Genomic DNA, 16,878 nt, shown 5'->3' with positions numbered 1-16,878 from the left:
TGAGATAACTCTGGAACACTAACGGATCTCACTGATTCGGAGATTGTTTTTTTAATGACATTGTATTTCATTATAGTGGTAACATTTCTTTGATATGGCCTGCATTTATTTATGAAAAAAAAAACTGAAATTTAGCAATAAATTTAGAAAACTTAATTTTATTACCTTAAATCAGAGAGTTATGTCACACAAAATAGCTAATAAATAACATTTCCCACATGTCTACTTTACATGTCTACTTTTTTTTGTTAGGAAGTTATAAGGGTTAAAATTTGACCAGCGATTTCTAATTTTTTTAACAAAATTTACCAAACAAATTTAATTAGGGGCCACATTACTTTATAAGTAACTTTGAGGGGGTATATGACAGAAAATACCCCAAAGTGACACAGTTCTAAAAACAGCACCCCTTAAGGTGCTTAAAACAGCATTCAATAAGTTTATTAACCCTTTACGTGCTTCACAGGAACTTTTAGAATGTGGAAGGAAATAATTAACATTTCATTTTTTTTCTTCACAAAAATTTTAATTTTACTTTAGATCCAATTTTTTTTTCCACAAAAGTAACAAAAAAAAGATGAACGCCAAAATGTGTTATGCATTTTCTCCTGAGCACACAGATACCCTATATGTGGAAGAAAACTACTGTTTGGGCAAGGGCTTGGAATGAGCGCCATTTGACCTTTTCAAAGCAAAATTTGCTGGATGCCATGTCACATTTGAAGAGCCACTGGTGTGCCTAACAGTTGAAATCCCCCCAAAAGTGACACCATTTTGGAAACTAGACCCCTCAGGGAACTTATATAGATGAGTGGTGAGAACATTGAACCCCAAGTTTATAATGTAGAGCAGTGAAAATTAAAAAAAAATATATCTAATTTTACACACAAAAATGTTGTTTTAGCCCCAAATGTTTTAATTTTCACAAGGATAACAGAAGAAAATGGACCACAAAATTTGTTTATTAAAATTTCTTCTAAGTACGCCGATACCCCATATGTGGGGAAAAACTACTTTTGAGACACAGTGCAAAGCTCAGAAGGGAAGAAGTGCCGTATTGGAGTTCAGATTTTGCTGGACTGGTTTGAGGGTTCCATGTCACATTGGCAGATCACCTGAGGTGCCAGAACAACAGAAACCCCCATAAGAGACCGCATTTTACAAACTACACCTCTCAATGAATTCATTTAGAGGTGCAATGATCATAATGACACCACAGGTGTCACAGAATTTTATACCAATGGGCAGTGAAGAAAAAAAATTTTTTTTACAACCCAGATTTTACATTTTCACACTTGTAAATGGGTAAAAATAAAACCAAAATTTGTCCCACAATTTATGCTGAATGTAGACATATATGACTGTACAGTTCTGCTTAGCCATATGGCAAGACACAGGAGCGATGGAGCGCTTATTTACCTCCTCGAGCGCAGATTTTCCTAGAATAGTTTGCAGACTCCATATAGTCCTTAAGTGCTAGAAGAGCAGAATCCCCCCCCCCCCCTCAAGTGATCCCATTTTGGAAATTATACCCCTTTGAGAATTTCTCTACAGGTGTAGTAACTATTTTGACTCAATTGATGTTTTCTAGAAATAAGCAGCAGTGGATGTTATTGAGTAAAAATCGCAAACTGCTGTCGCAGTGACCAGTACATTGTGCCCAACTCATGCTTCTGGAGACACGCACCCGTAAATTAGGCGGGCTCTCATTGCTACACAAATACCAAACATGAGGATGCTAAATGTGGGTTAGGCCGGGATCACACATGCGAGAAATACGACAGAGTCTTGCATGTTAATACCCAGCACTGCTGCCTACACTCCGGAGCGGAGCATGCGGCTCCATGTATTGCTATGCGACTGCACGTTCCGCTCCGGAGTGCAGGCGGCAGTGCTGGGTATTAACATGCGAGACTCGGCCGTAATTCTCGCATGTGTGATCCCGGCCTTAGGCACACTCGGGCTCAGAAGGGAGGGGGCATTTGCATTCGGGAGCTGAGAATTTGCTGAATTTCATGGGGGGGGGGGGGGGGGGGGGTTGCAAGGAGCCATTTCGCTTTTCCAGAGCCTTTTTGCTACCAGTAATGTGAAAGCCCCCTATATTTCCATTGACAGACCAGAGTGGGGGACTTTTTTTGTGGATTGAGTTGAAGCTTTATTGGAAGCATTTTACATAACGTTTTGGATCACATTTATCCTGTGCTCTACGCTGCGCACTTACTTTGGGGTTTCCATTTAAATCTCTGAGTGATGCGATTCAGATGAAACTCCTGAAGGATTCAGACACTATAATAAGACTGCAGGGCTACCTCTGTTCAGCGATATATTTTTGTTTCAGAAGTGCACAAAACTGTGGCGGACAGCGGTTTTATGCACGACTAAAAAGACGGACACTGCTGGATCTTAGGCCAGACAGTGTCCAGAGTGTCTCCATCTGCCTAATTGCAGGTAATCTTCCACCTGGGGTTCAGTCTGAATCACGTATTTCAGAGAACTACATGGAAACCCCAATGTAAGCACTCAGCGTAGCATAAATGTGAGCCGAGCCTTATTGCGATCTTTGGGAGGCAGAATGAAAAAATCAACAGCAGGTGAAGAATTAATTTTATTTATTTTTAAAGGTGTTCCTAGTGCGGTATAAGTGACAACTTTATTCTTTAGGTCAGTGCGATTACAGCGATACCAGATTTATATTCTGGTTTTTATGTTTGGCTGCTGTCACACAAGAAAAAATGCATTTCTTGCAAAAACTATTTCTTGTATTGCCACGCTTAGATAGCTATGTTTCCATATCTCGGCCGACAGTGTCATGTGATGGCTTGTTTTTTATGGGACAAGCAGACATTTTTATTGGTGCCATTTTCATACATATTTTTTATGCTGTTCCACGTGTGGTAAAATTGATAAAGCAATTTTATTCTTCGAGTCAGTACGATTACAACGATAATATATATATATATATATATATATATATATATATATATATATATATATATATATATATATATATATATATATATTTCTATTTACTTTTTTTACTTTTTGCGATTTTACACAACAAAAACAATTTTATGGAAAAAATAAATATTTTTGCATCACTTTATTCTGAGAGCTATAACTTTTTTTTATTTTTTCACCGATGGATCTACATGGTAGCTCGTTTTTTGCAGGACTAGATAACGTTTTAAGCTATACTATTTTTATTTACATTCATCTTTTTGATCGCGTTTTATTTCACTTTAGTTCGGCAGTATTGATTATAAAGCATTTTTTTTGCCTTTTTATTTTCTTCGATGTTAACTAGTGAGTTTTATAGGTTGGGTCGTTCCGGACACGGCAATAACAAATGTGTACTTTTTTTTCTGTTTTTTTTTTTTTTCTCTTAAAATTATTTATTCATGAGTTTCTATATATACAGTACAGACCAAAAGTTTGGACACATCTTCTCATTTAAAGATTTTTCTGTATTTTCATGACTATGAAAATTGTATATTCACACTGAAGGCATCAAAACTATGAATTAACACATGAGGAATTATATACTTAAAAAATGTGAAACAACTGAAAATAAGTCTTATATTCTAGGTTCTTCAAAGTAGCCACCCTTTGCTTTGATGACTGCTTTGCACACTCTTGGTATTCTCTTGATGAGCTTCAAGAGGTAATCACTGGGAATGGTTTTCACTTCACAGGTGTGCCCTGTCAGGTTTAATAAGTGGGATTTCTTGCCTTATAAATGGGGTTGAGACCATCAGTTGTGTTGTGCAGAAGTCTGGTGGATACACAGCTGATAGTCCTAATGAATAGACTAAGAATTTGTATTATGGCAAGAAAAAAGCAGCTAAGTAAAGAAAAACAAGTGGCCATCATTACTTTAAGAAATGAAAGTCAGTCAGTCCGAAAAATTGGGAAAACTTTGAAAGTGTCCCCAAGTGCAGTGGCAAAAACCATCAAGCGCTACAAAGAAACTGGCTCACATGAGGACCGCCCCAGGAAAGGAAGACCAAGAGTCACCTCTGCTTCTGAGGATAAGTTTATCCGAGTCACCAGCCTCAGAAATCGCAGGTTAACAGCAGCTCAGATTAGAGACCAGGTCAATGCCACACAGCAGACACATCTCTACAACAACTGTTAAGAGGAGACTTTGTGCAGCAGGCCTTCATGGTAAAATAGCTGCTAGGAAACCACTGCTAAGAACAGGCAACAAGCAGAAGAGACTTGTTTGGGCTAAAGAACACAAGAAATGGACATTAGACCAGTGGAAATCTGTGCTTTGGTCTGATGAGTCCAAATTTGAGTTCTTTGGTTCCAACCACCGTGTCTTTGTGCGACGCAGAAAAGGTGAACGGATGGACTCTACATGCCTGGTTCCCACCATGAAGCATGGAGGAGGAGGTGTGATGGTGTAGGGGTGCTTTGCTGGTGACACTGTTGGGGATTTATTCAAAATTGAAGGCATACTGAACCAGCATGGTACCACAGCATCTTGCAGCGGCATGCTATTCCATCCGGTTTGCGTTTAGTTGGACCATTATTTATTTTTCAACAGGACAATGACCCCAAACACACCTCCAGTTTAGAAAGTGGTCTGTGCTTACACAATGGAATGAGTGTGCCCTGGCAGCAATTTTCAGAAAGGGTCTTTCTGAAGCCCTTAAAGATGTTATGGTGGGGTTCCCCACGCCTGCTGGTCTGAATGAATCAATGTCCTTGGCCATTCAGATTGATCGGCGTTTGCGCGAGCGCAAAGTTGTGCACCATTTGGCGGTGTCCTCTGAGCGGAGGCCCGAGCCTATGCAATGTGATAGGACCTTGACCAGAGCTGAACGGCAAGAACACAGACGTCAGAATGGGCTGTGTTTCTACTGTGGTGACTCCTCTCATGCTATCTCTGACTGTCCTAAGCGCACTAAGAGGTTCGCTAGGTCTGTCACCATTAGTACTGTGCAGCCTAAATTTCTCTTGTCTGTTACTCTGATTTGCTCATTGTCATCCTACTCTGTTATGGCATTTGTGGATTCGGGCGCTGCCCTGAACCTGATGGACTTGGAGTTTGCCAGGCGTTGTGGTTTTTCTTTGGAGCCTTTGCAGAGTCCTATTCCCTTAAGGGGAATTGATGCTACGCCATTGGCCAAGAATAAACCTCAGTACTGGACTAAGCTGACCATGTACATGGCTCCCGCACATCAGGAAAATATTCGCTTTTTGGTGTTGCATAATTTGCATAATGTTGTTGTGTTGGGTTTGCCATGGTTACAGGTTCATAATCCAGTACTGGATTGGAAATCAATGTATGTGTCTAGTTGGGGTTGTCATGGGATACATAGTGATGTTCCTTTGATGTCAATTTCTTCTTCCACTCCTTCTGAAGTCCCTGAATTTTTGTCGGATTACCAGGATGTATTTGATGAGCCCAAGTCCAGTGCCCTACCTCCTCATAGGGACTGTGATTGCGCTATAAATTTGATTCCTGGTAGTAAATTCCCTAAGGGCCGACTTTTCAATTTATCTGCCGCTATGCGGAGTTATGTAAAGGAGTCCTTGGAGAAAGGGCATATTCGCCCGTCTTCGTCACCGTTGGGAGCAGGGTTCTTTTTTTGTGGCCAAGAAGGATGGCTCTCTGAGACCCTGTATAGATTACCGCCTTCTCAATAAAATCACGGTCAAATTTCAGTACCCTTTGCCTCTGCTGTCTGATTTGTTTGCTCGGATTAAGGGGGCTAGTTGGTTTACCAAGATTGACCTTCGAGGGGCGTATAATCTTGTGCGTATTAAACAGGGCGATGAATGGAAAACAGCATTTAATACGCCCGAGGGCCATTTTGAGTACCTGGTGATGCCATTCGGGCTTTCTAATGCTCCATCTGTGTTTCAGTCCTTTATGCACGACATCTTCCGGAAGTATCTGGATAGGTTCATGATTATATATTTGGATGATATTTTGGTCTTTTCGGATGATTGGGAGTCTCATGTGAAGCAGGTCAGGATGGTATTCCAGGTCCTTCGTGCTAATGTGTTGTTTGTGAAGGGGTCTAAATGCCTCTTTGGAGTTCAGAAGGTTTCCTTTTTGGGCTTCACTTTTTCCCCTTCTACTATCGAGATGGACCCTGTTAAAGTTCAGGCCATTTATGACTGGACTCAACCTACATCTGTGAAGAGTCTTCAGAAGTTCCTGGGTTTTGCTAATTTTTACCGTCGCTTCATCGCTAATTTTTCTAGTGTGGTTAAGCCTTTGACCGATCTGACGAAGAAAGGCGCTGATGTGGTTAATTGGTCCCCTGCGGCCGTTGAGGCTTTTCAGGAGCTTAAACGTTGTTTTACTTCGGCCCCTGTGTTGCGTCAGCCAGATGTTTCGCTCCCTTTCCAGGTCGAGGTTGATGCTTCTGAGATTGGGGCAGGGGCTGTTTTGTCTCAGAGAAGTTCTGATGGCTCTTTGATGAAGCCATGTGCTTTCTTTTCTAGAAAGTTTTCGCCTGCTGAGCGTAATTATGACGTCGGCAATCGGGAGTTGTTGGCTATGAAGTGGGCATTCGAGGAGTGGCGTCATTGGCTAGAGGGAGCCAAACATCGCGTGGTGGTCTTGACTGATCACAGGAATTTGACTTATCTCGAGTCTGCCAAGCGGTTGAATCCTAGACAGGCTCGATGGTCGTTGTTTTTCTCCCGTTTCGATTTTGTGGTCTCTTACCTTCCGGGATCTAAGAATGTGAAGGCTGATGCCCTTTCTAGGAGTTTTTTTGCCTGATTCTCCGGGAGTCCCTGAGCCGGCTGGTATTCTCAAAGAGGGGGTGATTTTGTCTGCCATCTCCCCTGATTTGCGGCGGGTGCTGCAGGAGTTTCAGGCCGATAGACCTGACCGCTGTCCAGTGGGGAAACTGTTTGTCCCTGATAGATGGACTAGTAAAGTTATTTCTGAGGTTCATTGTTCAGTATTGGCTGGTCATCCTGGGATTTTTGGTACCAGAGATTTGGTCGCTAGATCCTTTTGGTGGCCTTCCTTGTCACGGGATGTGCGTTCTTTTGTGCAGTCCTGTGGGACTTGTGCTCGGGCCAAGCCTTGCTGTTCTCGTGCCAGTGGGTTGCTTTTGCCATTGCCTGTCCCGAAGAGGCCCTGGATGCATATTTCCATGGATTTTATTTCTGATCTTCCTGTCTCTCAAAGGATGTCCGTCATCTGGGTGGTTTGTGATCGGTTTTCTAAAATGGTCCATTTGGTACCCTTGCCTAAATTGCCTTCTTCCTCTGATTTGGTTCCATTATTTTTTCAGCATGTGGTTCGTTTGCATGGCATTCCGGAGAACATTGTGTCTGACAGAGGTTCCCAGTTTGTTTCTAGGTTTTGGCGGTCCTTTTGTGCTAAGATGGGCATTGATTTGCCTTTTTCTTCAGCGTTCCATCCTCAGACAAATGGCCAAACCGAACGAACCAATCAGACCTTGGAAACCTATCTGAGATGCTTTGTTTCTGCTGATCAGGATGATTGGGTGACCTTCTTGCCATTGGCCGAGTTCGCCCTTAATAATCGTGCTAGTTCTGCTACTTTGGTTTCGCCTTTTTTTTGTAATTCTGGTTTTCATCCTCGTTTTTCTTCAGGGGAGGTTGAGCCTTCTGACTGTCCTGGTGTGGATTCTGTGGTGGACAGGTTGCAGCAAATTTGGACTCACGTGGTGGACAACTTGACGTTGTCTCAGGAGAAGGCGCAGCGTTTTGCTAACCGCCGTCGATGTTGGTCCCCGACTTCGTGTTGGGGATTTGGTTTGGTTATCTTCTCGTTATGTTCCTATGAAGGTTTCTTCTCCTAAGTTCAAGACTCGCTTCATTGGTCCTTATAAGATTTCTGAAATTATCAATCCTGTGTCGTTTCGTTTGGCTCTTCCAGCTTCTTTTTCCATCCATAATGTGTTCCATAGGTCGTTGTTGCGGACATATGTGGCGCCTATGGTTCCTTCCGTTGATCCTCCTGCTCCGGTGTAGGTTGAGGGGGAGTTGGAGTATGTGGTGGAGAAGATTTTGGATTCTCGTATTTCGAGACGGAAGCTTCAGTACCTGGTTAAATGGAAGGGTTATGGTCAGGAGGATAATTCTTGGGTTGTTGCCTCCGATGTCCATGCTGCCGATTTGGTTTGTACCTTTCATTTGGCTCGTCCTGATCGGCCTGGGGGCTTTGGTGAGGGTTCGGTGACCCCTCCTCAAGGGGGGGGGGGTACTGTTGTGAATTCCGTTCTCGGGCTCCCTCCTGTGGTCATGAATGGTACTTTGGTGAGTTCTGTCCTTGGACACCCTCTGGTGGCTTTGAGTGGAACTGCTGATCTTTGAGGTTGGCTTTCTCAGCTGCCCTCGTTTATTGTTTATGCTGGCTTCCTATTTAACTCTGCTTAGATCGTTAGTTCATGCCAGCTGTCAATGTCTCAGTACTGGTTCAGATCTCTCTTGGATTTCTCAGATGACCTGTCTACTCCAGCAGAAGCTAAGTCCCTGCTAGTTCATTTGCTGTTTATTGGTTTTTGAATATATTTCTCAGTACCTGCTATTTTTCTTGTCCAGCTTGCTATTATGATATTTCCTTGCTAGCTGGAAGCTCTGGGGGTGCAGAGTTGCACCTCCACACCGTGAGTCGGTGTGGAGGTCTTTTTGCACACTCTGCGTGGTTTTTGTAGTTTTTAATACTGACCGCATAGTTCCCTTTCCTATCCTCTGTCTTTCTAGAGAAGATTCGGCCTCCTTTGCTAAAATCTGTTTCATTCCTGTGTTTGTTACTTCCCTCTTAACTCACAGTCAATATTTGTGGGGGGCTACCTTTACTTTGGGGAATTTCTCTGAGGCAAGGTAGGCTGCTATTTCTATCTTTAGGGGTAGTTAGCTCTTAGGCTGTGAAGAGGCGTCTAGGGAGAGTTAGGCACGCTCCACGGCTATTTCTAGTGTTTGTGATAGGATTAGGGATTGCGGTCAGTAGAGTTTCCACCTCCTCAGAGCTTGTCCCAGGTATTCGGTTTTAACCACCAGGTCATTTCGGGTGCTCCTAACCACCAGGTCCATAACACATGTCCCCGTAGTATATGGACAATGATGATTCCAGAATTCGCTGCAGACTGTGCCCGTCGCTGATTGGTCGAGGCAACCTTTATGACATCATCGTCGCCATGGCAACCATTATGACATCTACGTCGATACTGTGCCCGTCGCTGATTGGTCGAGGCGAATTCGCGGCAGACTGTGCCCGTCGCTGATTGGTCGAGGCAACCTTTATGACATCATCGTCGCCATGCTGTGCCCGTCGCTGATTGGTCGAGGCCTGGCGGCCTCGACCAATCGGAGACGCGGGATTTCCAGGACAGACAGAAAAACCCTTAGACAATTATATAGATAATTTCAGTTGTTTCACACTTTTTTGCTAAGTATATAATTCCACATGTGTTAATTCATAGTTTTGATGCCTTCAGTGTGAATGTACAATTTTCATAGTCATGAAAATACAGAAAAATCTTTAAAAGAGAAGGTGTGTCGAAACGTTTGGTCTGTACTGTATGCATGTATGTATATCTATCTATATATATAATTGTCTAAGGGTTTTTCTGTCTGTCTGTCTGTCCTGGAAATCCCGCGTCTCTGATTGTGGAGGCCGCCAGGCCTCGACCAATCAGCGACGGGCACAGCATGGCGACGATGATGTCATAAAGGTTGCCTCGACCAATCAGCGACGGGCACAGTCTGCCGCGAATTCGCCTCGACCAATCAGCGACGGGCACAGTATCGACGTAGATGTCATAATGGTTGCCATGGCGACGATGAGGTCATAAAGGTTGCCTCGACCAATCAGCGACGGGCACAGTCTGCCGCGAATTCTGGAATCATCATTGTCCATATACTACGGGGACATGCATATTCTAGAATACCCGATGCATTGGAATCGGGCCACAGTCTAGTATATATATATATATATATATATATATATATATATATATATATATATATATATACATATACACATATACATACATACATACATACAATGGTGTTCAAAAGTCCTGCATAGGCGTGAAGAAAACTATATGTTTCATACTTCTGCATCTCTACAGTGATACTGGTGGAACATATATGTTTTTGTAATCCCTCATTGTATGCCATACTCATTTTTGAATGTCCCAAGTGTATAAATTGTTATGGTATGCCCATTTTTGATATTTTTTTTTACAGCATAACCATACCTACACCAGTACAGTGTGTAGAATGGTGAACAGGTTTCTAAGTTCATTAACTTCCAATGCAAGTTCACACAGACTTAAATTTTACTTTTTAAGATTTATTATTTTTTATTTAATTCAGAGTGCTGAAAAGGGCCTTTTGAGTGCATCTTTAGCTTCTAATACTTTATTGGCCAGCCTTTGCTCTTGAGCACCAGTTTGCATCTCTGTGGCATTGAGTGAACAAGCTTCTGCAGATGTTCACGAGTGATGTGGTTCCAGGCCTGTATCAGAGAATCAATCAACTCACTCTTGGTCCTTGGCTGTTTTCTAGATATCTCTAATGATACCTTGTGCCACGAATTTTCAATTGGATTGAGGTCCGGGGACTGAGCTGGCCAGTCAATAGTAGCCACCTTGTTCTTCCAACACCATTGGCTGCCATACAGCCTCAGACCATTACTTTCATCGGATGTTTCACAGAGAAGCTCAAACACTCTGGCTTGTACTCTTCATGTGGGAACCTTCTCACATAAGACTTGCCATCATTTCCTAAAATGCAAAAAGTGCTTTCATCACTAAATAGCACTTTTTCCCACTCCTCCTTCCTCCATTTTAAATATTTGAATGCCCACAGTTTTCGCCTTTGTCTTTGTATGGCTGTCATCAATGGCTTCTTTCGGGCCTTGCACCCACTCAATCCTGCTTCCAAACATCTCTTCCTAACAGTTGATGTTGCTACCTCAATATTGCACTTTTCTTGCCATTCTCGCAGAAGCTGAGGAGAGGTGAGCTTTCGATTGGCAAGGGATGTTCTTATCAGTACTCTATCCTCCCTTTTAGTTGACTTTCTGTGCCGACCAGATCTGGGCCTGTCCTGGGTAATTCCAAGCTGCTTATGTTTCTGCAAAATTCTTACGACTGTGCTCTGATTACAGCCGACCTTCCTTGCGATCTGGGGGCCAGTATAACCCTCTTCATGTAGCACCACAACTCGCACACGATCCTCCGTTGACAAAAATCTGAAGGCTCCCATCATAAAACTTTACAGTATGATTCACTAGATAGACCAATAGATAAAACAAACAAACAAAGCAGCAGATGTGATGCAATGTAATGCAATGTGATTGGCTGCCATATCCAGGTTATGATTGGTCACAAGAACCTCATCTGTGATTGGCTAATTTTGGATCTGAAGCTGTACAATATTTAGTTGTGCTTTCAATTCCCATATTGTTGCAATAATATCAGGCAAAACTGCTTCAAAAGCTAAAAATATTACAGGGAGAGAATGCAAAATTGTATCCTGAACAAAACCATATATAATATGTCATATTAGCATCGAAGATATTCGACAGAAAACGTTTAAAACTTGAAAAATCAATTTATCCTATGCCTAATGCAGGACTTTTGAACACCACTGTATATATATATTTATTTATCGTTTTTAACTTTGTCCCACTATTGGACTTTCATCTTTTGCAGACTGATAGTTTGTAAACCATAGCAAAGCTTTACAAGCGGTCAGCACTGCACTGACAAACTTGCTATATCATGCTCGGAGCATGATCTAGCAAGATTGCCCACTCTGGTGACCTAGATGTCGCCGAGAGAATGATCTAAAAGGCGCTCTGCCAGTGTCTCACCGACAGATATACCGCAATGCATTGCAGTGCTGTTGCATTGCAATACATTATACCAGCCATCATATTAATGAAAGTTAAAGTCTCGAAAAGAAACTAAGTATAAAACAAAAATGTAAAAAAAATGTAAAATTATTTAAAAATAATTTTTTTTTAAAAAAAATGGAAAAGTATTGTACCAATAAACACGTTTATGTAAAAACAAAACTACACATATTTGGTATTGCTATGTCTGGAACAACCTATAGAACTGTCACACTATTTAACTCCTTCAGAAAACCATATAAAAAAATAATGTGGCAAAACACTATCCTTTTTCATCAAACTGCCAAAAAAAGTGGAATAAAACGCGATAAAGATGAATGTACCGTATACACAAGTATAAGCCGAGATTTTCAGCCCATTTTTTTAAGCTGAAAGTGCCCCTCTCGGCTTATACTCGAGTCACTGTCCCAGGGGGTCGGCGGGGGAGCAGCAGATGTCAAATCATACTCACCTGCTCTACTAATGGTCACGTGGTACCGCTCATTAAAGTAATGAATATGGCCGCGACTCCACTCCCATAGGGGTGGAGCCGCATATTCATTACTTTAATGAGCGGTACCAGTGACCGCTGAACATAGGAACAAGCTGCCGGCGCCATCGCATCGGAGAAGCAGGGACTGCGTCGGGAGGGTGAGCCATGCGATATTCACCTATTCCTGTTCCACTGCCGCTCCATTTTCCGTGTCCTGTGGCTATGACGTTCAGGTAAGAGGACGATGACGTGTTTAATGTGCGCGCCGCGCCTGAACAGTGTCTGCAGAGAGACGGAAGACATAGCGGCGCGCAGCGATGGAACAGGGACAGGTGAATATCGCAAGTGCCGGTGTCTCCGCCTGTTCAGAACAAGAGGTGAGTATGTCTTTTTTTAATCAAAGCAGCATTATATGGGGCAAATGTTTCTATGGAGCATCTTATGGGGCCATAATCAACCTTTGTGCAGCATTATATGGGGCATATTTTCTATGAAGCATCTTATGGGGCCATAATCAACCTTTGTGCAGCATTATATGGGGCATATTTTCTATGAAGCATCTTATGGGGCCATAATCAACCTTTGTGCAGCATTATACACTGTGTGCAGAATTATTAGTCAAGTTGTATTTTAGAGGATTATTTTTATTATTGATCAACAACTATGTTCTCAATCAACCCAAAAGACTCAAATATCAAAGCTTAATATTTTTGGAAGTTGGAGTGGTTTTTTTTTTAGATTTGGCTATCTTAGGAGGATATCTGTTTGTGCATATAACTATTACTGTGCAGAATTATTAGGCAACTTAATAAAAGACAAATATATTCCCATCTCAGTTGTTTATTTTCACCAGGTAAACCAATATAACTGCACCAAATTTAGAAATAAACATTTCTGACATGCAAGAAAAAAACCCCCCCAAAATTAGTGACCAATATAGCCACCTTTCTTTATGATGACACTCAACAGCCTTCCATCTATAGATTCTGTCAGTTGCTTGTTCTGTTTACGATCAACATTGCGTGCAGCAGCCACCACAGCCTCCCAGACACTGTTCCGAGAGGCGTACTGTTTTCCCTCCCTGAAGATCTCACATTTTATGAGGGACCACAGGTTCTCTATGAGGTTTAGATCAGGTGAACAAGGGGGCCATGTCATTATTTTTTCTTCTTTGAGACCTTTACTGGCCAGCCACGTTGTGGAGTAGTTGGAGGCATGTGATGGAGCATTGTCCTGCATGAAAATCAAGTTTTTCTTGAACGATACCGACTTCTTCCTGTACCACTGCTTGAAGAAGTTGTCTTCCATAAACTGGCAGCAGGTCTGGGAGTTGAGCTTCACTCCATCCTCAACCCGAAAAGGTCCCACAAGTTCATCTTTGATGATACCAGCCCATACCAGTACCCCACCTCCACCTTGCTGGCGTCTGAGTCGGAGTGGAGCTCTCTGCCGTTTACTGATCCAGCCTCTGGCCCATCCATCTGGCCCATCAAAAGTCAATCTCGTTTCATTAGTCCATAAAACCTTTGAAAAGTCAGTCTTAAGATATTTCTTAGCCCAGTCTTGACGTTTTATCTTATGTTTCTATTTCAAAGGTGGTCGTTTTTCAGCCTTCCTTACCTTGGCCATGTCCCTGAGTATTACACACCTTGTGCTTTTTGTTACTCTAGTAACGTTGCAGCTCTAAAATATGGCAAAACTGGTGGTAAATGGCATCTTGGCAACTTCACGCTTGATTTTCCTCAATTCATGGGCAGTTATTTTGCGCCTTTTTTGCCCAACACGCTTCTTGCGACCCTGTTGGCTATTTGCCATGAAAGGCTTGAATGTTCGGTGATCACGCTTCAAAAGTTTGGCAATTTCAAGACTGCTGCATCCCTCTGCAAGACATCTCACAATTTTGGAATTTTCAGAGCCCGTCAAATCTCCCTTCTGACCCATTTTGCCAAAGGAAATGAAGTTGCCTAATAATTAAGCACACCTTATATCGGGTTTTGATGTCATTATACAACACCCCCCCTCATTACAGAGATGCGCATCACCTGATTTACTTAATTGGTAGTTGGCTTTCATGCCTGAACAGCTTGGAGTAGGACAACATGTATAAAAAGTATCATGTGATCGAAATACAACTTGCCTAATAATTCTGCACACAGTGTATGGGGCACATTTTCTATGGAGCATCTTATGGGGCCATCATCAGCAAAAAAATAAAAAAGTTATAGTCCTCAGAATAAAGCGATGCCAAAATAATTATTTTTTCTATAAAATAGTTTTTATCGTATAAAAGCGCCAAAACATTAAAAAATGATATAAATGAGGTATCGCTGTAATCGTACTGACCCGACGAATAAAACTGCTTTATCAATTTTACCAAACGCAGAACGGTATAAAGAAATTCATGAATAGCTGGTTTTTGGTTATTCTGCCTCACAAAAAACGGAATAAAAAGTGATAAAAAATGGTCACGTGTCCGAAAATGTTACCAATAAAAACGTCAACTCGTCCCGCAAAAAACAAGACCTCACATGACTCTGTGGACCAAAATGTGGAAAAATTATAGGTCTCAAAATGCCACGTATATAAGTGCCACGTATTTAAGTGCCACGTATAAGTGCCACGTATTTAAGTGCCACGTATAAGCAAAGTAATGATGGTAAGCAGTCTTCACAAGTGGAGTAATTGGTCTTCTTTGGTTGGCAAATGTCACATAACCACACACGTAACAAAAATTGTTAACAATATTTGCACATTTACGAGGCATTTTCAAAGTGTAAATTCTCTCCACAAAATTACTGCAACAAGAGAAAGAGACTTCAATTAGTACAAACTATGCAGACACAATTTATAAAATGGCTGACATTGGTTCAACAGGTCTGTAATCAGGTTTACCAATACACATTTGTTGAAAATTCAAAATTTCCCTATTTTCCTGCATAATAATCTTAAATGACCTGTATCTCAGCAACAAGAGCTAATAATGATTTTTAAGTAACATATTCGTTTTTAGGATGCTAAAATTATTACAAACCAGCTATTTTCATTTCAGAAACATTTTCACTGTTGGCCAGTGTAATCAACCTTTGTGCAGCATTACATGGGGCATATTTTTGTATGAAGCATCTTATGGGGCCCATCATGAACTTTATGGAGCATTATATGGGGCATATTTTGTATGGAGCATCTTATGGGGCCCATCATGAACTTAATGGAGCATTATATGGGGCTCCTCATTCCAATATGGATATTCAAAAACCCTTAACCTACTAACCTCAATTAATTTTACTTTTATTGGTATCTATTTTTGAAATTTACCAGTAGCTGCTGCATTTTCCACCCTAGGCTTATACTCGAATCATTAAGTTTTCCCAGTTTTTTGAGGCAAAATTAAGGGTCTCGGCTTGCACTCGGGTCGGCTTATACTCGAGTATATACGGTGAGCAGAACACAAATGCCAAGGCTTGAATAAGAGAGATTACTCACGTGGGACACATGACCCAAACTTTTCGGGGAATTCAGAAATCAAGTCATCATTTATCCGGTCCTTCATTGGCCCTAGAATAATTACTGGCCTGGAGTAGTTCACTAGGAACCCCAAAAGAGACAATATATTACACATCTATAAGATGAAAAAGCAGACTGAAATAATACAGTTTAGTCATGAGTAATTGAGGTGCAGTAATAAGATGAAATTAGGCAAACTTAAAAGACTGTTTAGTACAATAACCGTACCTTTCCAAGATGTAATAAATTCCAGGAAAAAATCATTTTGATTTGAAATAAGTTTGTAAAGTCTGTAACATTCTTTCTAAGGTGATAATTATTTAGAGAGGTTTCTCAACTCTGTAAGGTATGCAGTAATTGAATCACAGCGGTTACCTCCACAAATCTCTTAACATAATTAGGACATCATCTAGGCAGAAAATTATTCTAATAATGTATTCCTATGTTATATTATATAGGCGTAACTGGTCTCATCAAGAAAGGCAATAGCAATGTGCTCAGAGCAGTGGCAATATTAGTGCCTCCGTCAGCAGTTCTGCCAGATTTGGTGGCAGGAATGGTGCGGCTGACAGTGCTGTAGTGCAAAACAATGGATCTCAGTATAAGCCATTGTGATCTAAGGGACGTCTATTGATTTACCATAAATATAGGAAATCTCTTTAAATCATAGTTGCTAAGCATGAGCAACAAGCAATAGGCCTCAATAAAGCCGCATATATTTGAAAAATTGAATCTCTCACCTTCTTGCTGATTGACAGGTTCATAAGATAAAACATACTCTTCTTGACCACCTAATGAAACAAAAAAAAAAATGCTATTAGGACAAACATCTGCTTACCCCTCCAGTAATTAGCTACAAATTTTTCATGTATAAATAAATTTATGATTTTCGTACTGATCAGCCCATAAAACATGTTCCTCTTTCGGAAAATCAGAAGCCGTTACAATTAAGTACAAAATTCCCTTAGTGATTTCATCAGCTGTGAGTAACATCAACAAATATCTCAGCGTCTTAAGGCAACTTAAGGAATAA

The 16,878-nt window shown here is 41.3% G+C and overlaps 1 protein-coding gene across 26 annotated transcripts in view; it reads right to left on the bottom strand.

Moving 5' to 3' along the window:
* Positions 1-16,878, bottom strand: part of DLG1 (discs large MAGUK scaffold protein 1) — a 389,579-nt gene that overhangs the window by 30,896 nt on the left and 341,805 nt on the right. For all 26 annotated transcript variants that reach the window (XM_077290372.1, XM_077290374.1, XM_077290377.1 and 23 more), the window contains 2 exons: positions 16,586-16,636; positions 15,825-15,926 (listed from right to left, as the gene is read on the bottom strand). In XM_077290372.1, the coding sequence (XP_077146487.1) occupies positions 15,825-15,926; positions 16,586-16,636 (153 nt within the window). The remainder of the gene's footprint in view (positions 1-15,824; positions 15,927-16,585; positions 16,637-16,878) is intronic.

This window comes from Ranitomeya variabilis, chromosome 2 (genome assembly GCF_051348905.1).
Source record: "Ranitomeya variabilis isolate aRanVar5 chromosome 2, aRanVar5.hap1, whole genome shotgun sequence".
NCBI lineage: Eukaryota > Metazoa > Chordata > Amphibia > Anura > Dendrobatidae > Ranitomeya > Ranitomeya variabilis.
This window is presented reverse-complemented; position numbering and strand designations above follow the sequence as displayed.